This window comes from Silene latifolia, chromosome 2, assembly GCF_048544455.1.
Source record: "Silene latifolia isolate original U9 population chromosome 2, ASM4854445v1, whole genome shotgun sequence".
Taxonomy (NCBI): Eukaryota; Viridiplantae; Streptophyta; class Magnoliopsida; order Caryophyllales; family Caryophyllaceae; genus Silene; species Silene latifolia.
Window position 1 is genome coordinate 175,409,309 of NC_133527.1, and position 13,043 is coordinate 175,422,351.

The 13,043-nt window shown below is 40.5% G+C and overlaps 1 protein-coding gene across 1 annotated transcript; it reads right to left on the reverse strand.

Moving 5' to 3' along the window:
- Positions 1-3,404: 3,404 nt before the first annotated feature.
- Positions 3,405-6,804, reverse strand: LOC141643421 (putative L-type lectin-domain containing receptor kinase S.5). Its single transcript, XM_074452573.1, has 2 exons — positions 5,115-6,804; positions 3,405-4,394 (listed from the first exon to the last, which is right to left on the reverse strand). Exons 1-2 carry the CDS (start codon positions 6,373-6,375, stop codon positions 3,556-3,558), a joined length of 2,100 nt encoding a protein of 699 aa, XP_074308674.1. The 5' UTR covers positions 6,376-6,804; the 3' UTR covers positions 3,405-3,555.
- Between the last annotated feature and the right edge of the window lie 6,239 nt (positions 6,805-13,043).

A 13,043-nucleotide genomic window follows, 5' to 3' on the forward strand; every position in this document is an offset into this window, starting at 1 on the left:
AGGCGGGTCAAACTGAAATCATCACAAAATCGTATCTTTCTTACCTAGAAAGATGAAGGAGGAAGTAAGGAGGTGATTGGTGGAAAAATTAGGGAAAACCGTTGAGAGATGCAAATTTTAAACCGAGCTTGAAGATGACGGAAATGGTGTTGTACGGTCTGTTATCGTTTGTTGTTGTTTGTTGTTTTTCGAAAAAAAAGAGGAAGAAGGGGGAAGGAGTATGAATGGGGGTGGGGACTAGTTATGACACAACAACAAACTATACACTCTATCATAATATTAATATATAATAATAATAATAATAATAATAATAATAATAATAATAATAATAATAATAATAATAATAATAATAATAATAATAATAATAATAATAATAATAATAATAATAATAATAATAATAATAATAATAATAATAATAATAATAATAATAATAATAATAATAATAATAATAATAATAATAATAATAATAATAATAATAATAATAATAATAATAATAATAATAATAATAATAATAATAATAATAATAATAATAATAATAATAATAATAATAATAATAATAATAATAATAATAATAATAATAATAATAATAATAATAATAATAATAATAATAATAATAATAATAATAATAATAATAATAATAATAATAATAATAATAATAATAATAATAATAATAATAATAATAATAATAATAATAATAATAATAATAATAATAATAATAATAATAATAATAATAATAATAATAATAATAATAATAATAATAATAATAATAATAATAATAATAATAATAATAATAATAATAATAATAATAATAATAATAATAATAATAATAATAATAATAATAATAATAATAATAATAGGGGAGATATTTTACAAGTAGAGTGTGGGGTGGATAGGGGTGTATGTGTCGATTTTCGATTGGTCCGTATTTAGATAAGATTTCCAATTAAAATGTGACGGTCTAACGTTAGACGAAAATTAAGACGGAAATTAATATTACTACTGTCACCATTATTGTCCGATCAAAATATATAAATACATTTATTTTCATATAAATTATGTCTCAAGAATATAATTTAATAACACGTATTTTTATAAAAATGAGCTTTTATATAATACATTTATAAAAATCGTGTTTGTCATAAAATTAATTAAATAGAATAATTCAAAAATATATAACAAATTAATTAAACGGTTTAATAAATTTTAACTGTCAAAAAAAGGGAAATTCGCGGGTGTTACACTCTCGGCCAGGACCGCCTTCTCAGCGTCCTCCTTAAGCTTTCGCTCAGCGAGGAAGTCCTGCTTCGCCTTTCCGGCCTCCTCCTTAGAAGCGGCAAGCTCAAGCCTAAGCCGTTTGAGCGTAGGGGCAGATTGAGCCACGAGCTTTTCTTGCTCGATAAGATGAGTGCCGGCAACTTCAGCCCACTTCACCAGCCTTTTGGCCAACCTTATGCCGTCCGCCCTGAGCTGAACGAAGGAAGCCTTCTCGAACGAGGCGTCGGCGGCGACATTTTTGTCGCCCATCTGCACAGGCTGCTTCTCCAATTGCCGTTCGGTGAGAGCAACAGCTGGCGACGGCTGATCTAGAAAAAACCCAGACAAAGCGTCCATGTCAACATTCATCGACATATCGAAAGCTTTGTCATCGGGAATGCATAAGGAACCCGCTAAATCCGAGTCGGGGTTAGATCCGTCACGGTCCTAGCCTTCTTGGATTGAGGGCCGGCCGACCCCTTCTCTTTTCTGCCTCGTAAATGGCAAAGCCAGCAGGCGTCGTTTCTTTCCTCTTATTTGAAGGAGGAGGACCCTCCAGAACGGTGACGTCCTCGTCAACATTGACGACCTCCTTATCTTTTTGGACTATGGGGATTGGAGATCGAGTTGGAGTTGACGTCGTAGCCGCCGAAGACGTTGTTTTTGGTTTCTGGCGCGGCACGTTACCGCCAATCTCGCTGAGTCGCCCCCACGTCCATTGCTTTCAACGCTTTGCTCCATGAGTTCGTGCGGGGCACATCTGCGATCACGCTACGCGGCCTTAGGGTGCGATTCAACAACTCTCTGTCCTGGTCAAGTCCCAACTTGCGTAGGATGGAGACAGAGAGATCCCGGCCAAATCGATCTGCAAGAAACAAAGCAGGAGTTAAGCGAAAGAAGTAAACCGAGGCTAAAATATCGAAGCATAAAAGCAAAGGAGGGCCTCATACCGACCCCACTCACCCTGGCTGAGGGCCGGTATGAGGCCGACGTGACAAAGCGGCTCGGCTTGAAGGACGATCTGCGTCGGAGGCATCCATCCCTTCGGCGTGCCATCCTTCTCAGCCTCGAACATGCTCATTGCCCGCACTTCGTCGTCTTTAAGATAAACCTTCTTGGCGTCCATCTTAATCTTATTACGGGAGACATATCTTTCGTGCTCCCCCCGACTCTCAAACAAGCAAATTGACGTGGGGCTGGAAGGACCGGGCGATGGATAGTCCTCCGGAACCTCGACATATACCCACCGCCCCTTCCAGTCTTTGCAAGATGTCAGCTTGGAGACGGTCACGTAACCCGGCTCGGTCTGCACGCTGTACCACCCCATGACGCCTTGGGTAGACAGCCGAAGATGGTGGAGCCGGCGGAAAAGGTTCACCGTTGGGGCCTCCCTCTTAAAGAGACAAAACCATACGAAGCCAATAATCGTCCTAATGGCCAACGGATGCAGTTGTGCCACGGCGACATTCATGGCTTTGATTATGGCCGCGACGTGCTCATTAAGAGGAAAACGGAGCCCATACTCCAGATGTCTAATATACACGCCTATACAACCTTCGGGAGGGCAACAGACTGCCTGATCACCCACAGGGACAATAATTCTATACCCCCTGCCGAAGTTGTAGTGGTCTTCGAAAAGTTCAGGCTCGGAGGCACGAGCGAACTTGTTCGTCCAAACGGAATCAGGTTTAATCGAGCAGGCTTCGCCGTGCCACAAGTAATGCGGCCTCTCTGAATCAGATTGGGTCTTTTCCTCCTCCTCATCATCAAAATCCTCGAGATATTTCTCGTCGATTTCAGGAGAAGACGACTTGCGACCCCCGAACCCTACCGGGGTGACAGCCAGTGGCTCCTGTTCAACGGGACGCGACGGTTCGTCCCCCGGGGTTGAGGTACTAGGCGGAGCGTCAGCAGCAGACATAGTGGCAACGAATACTTAACAAATAAAAGTTGGGGAAGAATTTGTTTTTACCTTGAAAGAAAGTGTTACGCCGAGTAAACGCTTCGAAAATTAGAGAGAGAAAACTCTTCGAAAACTAGAGAGAGAACTATTACTATATAACAACATAGAGTACAAAAAAATTAACTAATACGGGGTAACATTAATGTACACCGGCAATGCAATCCAAAACTTATGTACAATTCAGTAAAAAAACATTCTGAATGTAAAAAATGACGGTATTCAACAGCTTATGCCAGGAATTTACAAGAACTTAATAGTGGCAGAAAAAATGACCCTACAGTTCGAAAATAATGTAAAAAGGGTGAAAACTGAGAAGCATGATATAATCGCTAATGTGTTCATGGTATGTGTTGATCACTGGCGGTGTACGGACTGTGGGGACTAATAGAGGGAGGAGTCCATCCTGAGAGATCATACTGTGAGGAAGCAATGGGGGTTGTATCCGGTGAGAAGTCTGACATGGTATCACCCATGGGTCCCATTGACGGCCAGACAAAGGCCGGTTTGAAAGGCGGTACACTAGGTGCAGGTATTGAGCCAGACAAAATCTGAACCATTGCCTGTGTTTTGGGCCGTTCGTTAGCTATCGGGTGGGAGCATGCCAAGCCTAAGAGTAAAACCCGCTCTGCTTCCTCTGCCACGTACTCCTTCCCGAGCCTCTCATCAATTGCGCCTAAGATGGATCCTTCCCGGTGCTTTGACCATACCCAGTCAACAAGAGAGTGGTACCCGTCTCTCTTGGTCCATGGGCGGAGACCACAAGCCACCTCGAGAATCACAGCTCCAAAGCCATACACATCGGACTCCCGAGTAGCCTTTCCCGTGTGGAAACACTCTGGGGCAATGTACCCCATTGTGCCGTGTACTCCATCGCCTTCCATTTCAGCGTAAGAGGTCTTTTCATGGTCCACAGCCCTAGCAAGGCCGAAATCACCAAGACGGGCATTGAAGTGGTCGTCAAGCATGACATTGCTTGCCTTCAAATCCCGGTGTATGACCTTATCATCGTACTCGTAGTGAAGATAGTGTAGGGCAGATGCCACCCCTTTTAGGGCCTTGTACCGGAGCTCCCAACTTAGAGGTGTCTCAGAGTCCTCACAGAAGATGTGCTTGTCTAGGCTTCCGTTTGGCATATACTCGTACACTAGAAGGAGCATCCCATTCTGATGGCACCATCCTGAAACAAGTACGATTTCATGTCATTACATTTCGGTCAAAACTTTAAGAGTGATGTTGGACTTTATATTATTGTCAATTCATTAATATCGGACAATATCAATTCAACTGCTGACGAATAATCAATAAACAATGAGATTCAACCGACATTTCAACATCATTGTTTCATTCAAGTCTCTTTTTTGGCTGCCTTAATCCAATTGCAAAAATAGGATAGGATAGGATACAGCCAAGAAATTTCAGGGAAACCTCAAATGGAAGATAAGTCATCCGTATGAATGCACTCACTCGAAAGGACCACCTCGATGAATCATAGTAGTACTTCCAATCGGGAAAAGAAATACGACACGAAATCATCAATCACATCGAATCCCATATTGAAACTAACCTATGTACTCGGTCAATTTTTAACGATACAAAAGAAATAACATGTAAGACCGACCAACAACTACAAGAACGACAATTCACAATGCAAAATCGATTTGTATCCCAACACTTGAGAAATCAGGCCCTCAAGCTACGTTATTCTCACTCGGTCAGATTTATCAGACGTGACTCACAACGCTGATATTGTCGGAAAACATCATTGTCTACGTTCAGAATATAAACTGACCAATTAAACCAATTAACCCAATTAATGCAGAATCAGGAGCCACAATCAACGCAATTAATCAAGAATCAGATCATAAAATTGAATACAAATGAAACAAAAAGAATTTACCTAACAACTTGACCAGATTCCGATGTCGCAACCGATTGATAATAGTAAGCTCAGCCAAGAAATCATCTCTACTCTTAATCTCATCCCTAGAAAACTTCTTGACTGCAACTTCCACACTTACATTAGGCAGCAACGCCTTATACACAGTCCCATACCCGCCTTGACCCAACTTATACTTGTCATCAAAATTATCCGTCGCCTTTCTCAATTCCCTGTACTCGAATTCCCTAGGCTGACCCGGTAAACTCTGCAGCGCTCCTAATAAACTCGGGTCAGATCGGTTCCGGTTTTTCCTTCTCCAAGTCCACCAAGTAAAAATTGATACCAGTAACAGAACAACCCCAAGAGAAATCCCAATTCCCAGGAACACGCCCAAATTACTACTTGGATTAGGGTTTCCGATATAATCGACAGTGAGATTCCAACCCAGCACACACTGTAACTCGGCGATCTGATCGCCAGTGGACCCCGAAAATCCGAAGTACGACTTAGGGTTTACGATTTTCCCCAAATCGACGCCGGTGACGTTCATTACCGGCGTCGCCGGCATAATCGCCGGAGCGTGTTGATCAGCAAGCTCAGCGATGTACACCGTGAGCTCTTTTTTTACTCCGCCGTCGTAATTGATCCACACCTTATGCACCACCTTACCCGGCGGCGCCAGCGTAATATTGAATTTCAACAATGAAACCGTATTCCTCGACTGAATTGTGTTGATATTAAGTCCTACGTGGTTCGAATCCGGATCAAAATCACCGTTTTTGAAAGTATCAAATTCCACAGCAAGGAATTTGTTCTCGGCCTTACCATCGGAAGTAACGTTGGTAAGGCCGAGAAATTTGCCGGAACTCGCGAGAGGGACAGCGAGGTCCGGCGATATGACGAAGGCGATGCCTTCGCCGGCGGTGAAAAATTGGCCGGTGGAATTTTTAACGCGGTAAAAGTTAAGAAGGAAAGTGGTATTGAATGAAATGACAGTAGAGCCATTATTTTTCCAAACTAGGAAAGGTTTTTTAAACATGGCTCGGCCGGATTGGTTCGTCAACGGATAATTGTTGGCGGAGTCGGGTGTAATTTGGAGGGCCTCATTGCTAATCATGGCGGGCGGGTTGACTATGAAATTGTCATAGTATGTATAGTTGAAGGGGAGTCCGAAGGTGTAGTATTTTATCTTATCCGCGGCCGTGGGAATAGCCAGGGTCGCGGATAGGACTACAAGAGCGAAAATGGGGAGAATGGATTTTGGTGGCGGCGAGTTCATGAGTTGGTTTGGAGTTTGGACCAAATGAAAATGTTTTGAGATAACACACAATTATAGAGTATGGAATGAGATGATGTTTTTTAGTGCCAACTTGAATAATTCAAGCAAGGAGAATGTGGAATTGGAAGTTTGGAACAATAATAATAGTACTATAAAAGTTTTACAGGGATGTTTATACTTTTATGATTTGTGTAATAATTGTATGTAAGTATAATGATGAATAAAGGGTAGGAGTTGATAGATTAAAAGCAATAATCAACTATAAATGGGTCAAAAAGTTGAAATAAAGACATAATACATGATGAATATGATATAATGTAGATGAAGTGGATTTGGAGTTTAGCAGGACTTTGAACAGTAGTATAGTTCCGGGAAGTTGCAGCATCGAACATGTCTTTTTATTTGTGCGTGGTGACTGGCGACTTTGTGAAAGTTGATGGCATTTTTGGCATAGCCAAGAAGCAACATTTAAATACTCACTCCTATTTTAAATAACTCTTCATATTTCCTTTTTTTGTCTATTCACAATACTCTTCCTATTTTCTTATTTGGCAAACTTTTATACTTATTTTACTCACCTCACCCCACAACAATACCCCACAATACTCATACTTTATCTTATTTTAATCACCTTACCCCCACAACAATACTTATTTTAATCACCTTACCCCACAACAATACTTATTTTAATCACACAATACCTTCACTCTCTCCAATCTCCTACCCCACTACAATATTTTATCATATAATACTCCTTTCCCTTAATTCATGTGCTCTCAATGAAAGGGGAGGGTTATTAAGAATAGGAGGGAGTATTTAATTAATGAGTGCAAGTTAGTAGAGATGGAAGTGGGCCGTATCTCATCATGGTTCACCATGCTTGGAGTTTGGAGAAGAAAATGATACGGTTCTGGTCCATAAACGTGGGATTCGTGTTGTGTCATGTTATACCAGTGAAATGGGAATGGCGGCCTAAGTAAGGCTAATGGCCATGCATATCGTGCTGTTTTAAACGTGATCTATTAAATCCTCCACCTTAACCCTATTTCTTAGTAGTTTGAGCGTACCTAGCATGTCGTGCCTAGGCACTGTCTTTTTTAGAAATTTTTATAAACTTCAGCCCAGACACAGCCAATGGCGTGGCGTGCTGGGCAGTGGCAATTCCGTGTTGTGCTAAAATGGGCTATGGATTGTGCAACTCCAACAGCCCGCGTGTCCACTTTCATCTCTAATTATAAGTTTTCACTTTTCAGGATTAGGTTATAGACTGTCCGATAGTGTTTTTGGATTCCGGGGTTAAGAGTTTTTGTATGTGCCGAACAAACTTTGACTGACCATCTCTATTCGTCAAGTCAAATTCGGCAAATTATTTTTTTCGGCAAGATGATCGATTTGAGAAAAAAAATTGTCACTTTTTGAGTTTATAAACACGAGTTATGGAATGTTCAAATTAGGCTTTTTCAACAAAAGTAAGTATTCCTTATAAACGCATTATCCATTTAAAGGTTTGGGTCAATTACATATAGATCTGGGCAAATTGACCTGAATAACCCGATCCGACACCCAAATTCAAGACCTGAACTAGAATTGACCTTATCCAAACTTTTATTGTTGCAAAATGATTATTACTCACAAATAACTTGATAATAGTTTATCCGAAAATAACCTGAACTCGAAATGACCGACCGAAGCCGAAGTTTTTGAATTAGGTTTAATTTTTTCTTGTTAATTAGTTTGTATGTTTTTTTTTTCATTATTGTTTGTAATTGTGGTGTTGTTGTTGACGAAATAGGGTGAATTTTGTGTCGATTTTTGTGGTTGTTGTGTTGAATTAGTGTCGAATTGGGGAAGGGGAAGAACACCATGGACGAAAGTTGAAATTCAACTTTCATCCATGGTGCAAACGTTGAGATTCAACGTTGATGCCATGGTTGAATCATGAACGAAGTTGAAATTACCTTAATAGTATGGTTGAATGTAGGGTTTTGAGGTTGGTCCATGATCGAAAGTTCATATTCAACATTTCTTCCCGGGCAAACGTTGGGTCTTTAGATTTGGCCCATGGTTGAATGTTGAATTTCAACTTTCACTCTATAGCAAACGTTAAAACGCAATATGCTCCATGGACACATTTCGTTCGTGGTTCGGTCAATTTTTTTAAAACCGTGTTTATTGCCTTTATTTGCTGATTTCCTAATTTTTTTAAGTTTTTTAGTCGATGTGGGTTATTTTCTAACATTTTTATTTGTTTGCGAATCGGTGAATTGGGTTCCGTCATGCTCATTGATGTTGTGGTTTTTTTTTTTTTTTTTTTTTTTTTTTTTTTATTTATTTAGTTGGCTTTTACTAGAATTTGAGAGAAAAATGCTTAGAGGAGGAAGTAGTGTTAATGTGCAAGTGGCATTATTGTATTTTGAAACGAAAACGTCGTCGTTGAAAATCAGCCCTCCAAATTTTTTATTTCTTGTGAAATTATTTTTAGGATATTTTAAGTGGTAACCTCATTTTCACCAAAAACGCCTTTGACTGACCATAATTCACAACCATGAGTTCCGAAAGCGACGATTTTTTTTTTTCAAATCAAAGATATCATAAACGCGCTCAATTTGAAAAAAAAAACATTGTCGCATTCGAAATCCTCTACAAAGAGGTATGGTCAGTCAAAGTTTAACGTTTGACTGACCGTAATTCTTGCCATGAGTTCAAAAACTGGATTTTTTCTTTTCCAAATAAAAAATATCGTAAAACTGATCGATTTGAAAAAAAAAAAAAAAGCGCCGATTTCAAAAGTTTTGATTGTAAGTTATGCCCAATCAAATGCATTTTTGTTAAAAACAAGTTTACCATATAGAAAATAAAAAAACACGAGAATGTCTCATTATCTTATCTTTATTAATTTAGAAGACAATATTCAATCCAGGGCGTGCCACGTCATTAATTCAGCCTTTGTTTTAGGAAATACATGTTATGGTGGGACCCGTTAGTGTGCAATGTATTTATTTCTTCAGAATTCCGGCTATACAAACATGCGACAAATTCCGTCTTAGAACAAATACTATGTGTTCCGGGCGTAATTCCAGAGCAAGTATAGTTACCACCCGTGGCTTGTTGAATGATGTCTTGAGTTGGATTCTCCCTTGGTCTTAATCGTTCCTCTCGGCCTCTCCTGCAACAATGAACGAACTGAGGGCTTGGCTTTGAGCCAAGCGTACCCACTCCGACGCCCAAGTCAGTAAACTTAGATGTATAAGTTGTATGCTAATTGGCTAGGAATATATTGTAGAGAGATAAGGAAGATTATACCAGATGAATAGTGTATTTAGGTTAAGTGTGGACAGCGGGCCGCCCACGGGGGCGCTTGGCGAAGCGGCTCGAAAACAAGCGTTTGCATTTTGTATGGAGTCGCCGCCAATTTTTATGGGAAATTGGAACCGTTCGAATACCTCGTGTCATGTCAAGACACAAAGTAGTGACATGAACACTAAGCAATCGTTACCCTTAGCATTCTATGTCTAGAATGACTCTCGTGGATGCCAATGAACACGGGTGCTCACGGAGATCTGGAGTAAGGGGTGAGGGTACGTATTAGGAAGCTCTTTTGATCGAACACCTAATCCCGCCCGCCTCGATAGCGGCCTCTACTAATGATTAGGGAAGTTATTCATACTTGATATATCGTCGGCTATATGCATGCAATGCAACATCCATTAGATTAATCCTAGCATGTGAGAATTAACTAAGTCGGTGAAACACGTAGTTAGCATACAATTGGGTCAAAGTAGGATTTAATGTTCATTTACATGTGAAAACATACAAGCAATAAAGAAATATAATAATTATAAATTACAAGAACGGAAATTACAATAATTACATTGGATTAGGCGATTTATGTCGAAAATACCTTTAAAACGGATAATTTGAGAAAATGAATAAAAGAATAAAAGACGAACATGAATTAGCGATATTACGGATAATAGTTAATTAATTACGTAAACTAATTAATTACGTCAAGGCAGAAAAGGAGTTCAGAGACAGAACTCATCTCGAACAGCGAAGAGACATCGCGCCCTTTGGAAGAGCGCGCAGCGATTCTTTGCGTCATTGTTCCAAGGGTGCGTTCTGGCTGTGAAGCCGGAACTGCAAATCGTTAAGACAATTTGGTGAATTAATGGATTGATTGATATAATTACTCGGATGAAAGTGATTTAACAGATTATTTGGCATATGAATTAGTCATAAAAAACAGTAGAACATGAATGAGGCGGATGCAAACGGATTAATTACATGAAGGGGCGATGTTAATGAATGATTAATTAGACTAACTAACTAAACGAATTAGACTAAACATGACGAACGACGACGGATTAATGAACAAACAGATGAAAACTATGTCAACAATGAATCCCAGAAACTCAATATGAACGAATTGAACCTCTAAAACCCGAAACTTGAATTTAATGACGAGAACCCGCAAATATGAATTATAAGGGATTTAAGTCGGACTTGATGACTAATTAAGCATGAATGATGAATTATATACAATACACATATGATTTATAAATTACCGTGATGAAGAATTAAAGAACAAAACGAAAGGAACAATTTTGATACGAATTGCAGAGGACGGAAGAAGAAGAAAAGAAGCAGGAACTGCGGCAGCCTCACGAAGAGGCGCAGCAGGTGCTGCGCTCCTTCGAAGAGGCGCAGCAGTTGCTGCGTCTTTTCTCGACGTCATCTCTCGGAAATCCGCAAAAAAGGTTTTAAAGACGGTTTTTAGAAATCGATTTTAATGGTGTTTCCGACATAAATCTTACAATGGTTATACAATAATAAAATACAATAAATAAAGAGAATTATACACCCTCAGACTTACATGTTGACGAAACGAGAAGGACTAAGAAGATCGATTAGTGATGCTCGACGCGAATGCAAGGAAAGAGTGCCCTCGTGAGAGGAAAACGATTTAACAAGATTGATTAATTAGATTGATTGAGTGTAGTGGTCAAATTGGTCGGTCATGCAACGGAGAGGCTGGTACCCGGAAAGATCCGAGCTTACGTGGTCGGGAGTCCAAGCACGTAGGCGCCAATTAGTAAGAACGAAGTCTAGAATGCAAAGGGAGAAGAGAAGGGCGGACACTCGCGTGAGAAATATGAGGAACGAAAGCTCCTATTTATACTAATCACGTGAAGGAATAGGGTTTCGGAGACTCTTTGGAAGTGAATCTCGGAAAGATATAAAAAAGATACGTAAATCATGCAAAGAAGGGCCTGGGAAGAGGCGCAGCAGCCCATCGCGTCTCTTGGAAGAGGCGCAGACACTCTTTGCGTCTATTCCCAGGAGGTTTCCTCCTGTTTAAGAAAGATTTCCGTGTTTAAGTTATGGTAGGACGGATTTAATTCGATTATCTTTTGAATATTACGGGATATTGTTTGCCAAAAGATAAAATTTGATAAATATGGAATAGAAATATCCGGAACATTCCAGAACATTCTGACTCGGGATTTAACAGCTATAAGAAAATGGAGACGGTTTTTGACCCGGACTCCGAATGTACTCTAATTACTGCCAAAACGACCGTATCGGCACGTAGGTGACAACTAAGAGGTTGACATTTAATATTTGAGCAATCACTTGACGATAATCTTACGAACTGTCACAAATCGTTCCGCGAATCAAACATGCGGCCCAATCATCACCGGGTGGTTTGCGAGGGGTGCAGAAACGAGGTGTCTACATTAAGTTGTGTATTTCTGGATTGGATCCTCTCCTCAATGAAGGTTGAGGAGTATTTATAGACTTCACCTTTTGTCACGTAGTGGCCAAGTGGCTAGCAGGTGGAAAGACTGATCTACCCCTCGGCCGAGGGACCTATGGCTGGCCGGCGGGCCCTGGTGACTCACCGCCGAGGGGTCTTGGATATGAGTACGCGAGTATGTGTTTTGGCAGGTTGTCATGCCGGGACCCAGGTTGGCAGCCGATGGGCCGATCGGCTAGGTCGTCTAAGTCGTTGACTTTGTTGTGGATATCTTTGACCTTGCTCAATATGTTGACTTGGTCGGCGGTGCAGAATATGCCCCATCAATTTGCCCCCAGCGTAGTCTATGCCGTGGTATGGGCTTCGATGTACGTCCGAGCGTATATTCTGCGCAAGTAGTTTGTAGAAAATTTTCTCAGACGGCTTCTTCTGCGGCGGCTTCTTTTGCCTCTGCCTGGTCTTTCTTAGGCCGTACCATATCCCCCCTCCACATGGATGTGTATTGGGCATCCGATGTGGAAGAAAGAAAGGGACGCTGGTCGAGACCGGGTTTGAGAGTGCCGGTAGTTTTGATTGCCCCGCCGGCATGTTGTCGGCCTGGTTGATCATGTGGCCGGCGGAGAACAGATGCTTGGGAATTTGTTGAGGAAGGTGAATAGGCAAGGAGATATGAATAGGCGTGTTGAAGACGCTTGGTCACTGTTGCATTGATTGACGTCTAACTGTTGCAACGATTGACATCCCGTGGTTGCATGTCCGACACGTGTTCGCACGCTGATTGGTTGACGCTTCATGGGGCATTTCTTTGATTGGTCCTTCTTCATGGGCTTTTCCCTATAAATAGGGCGGTTGCTCGTGAAATTGGTCACCAATTTCATTCTCCAAAATTTTTCTTCTCTCTAAACTTTCA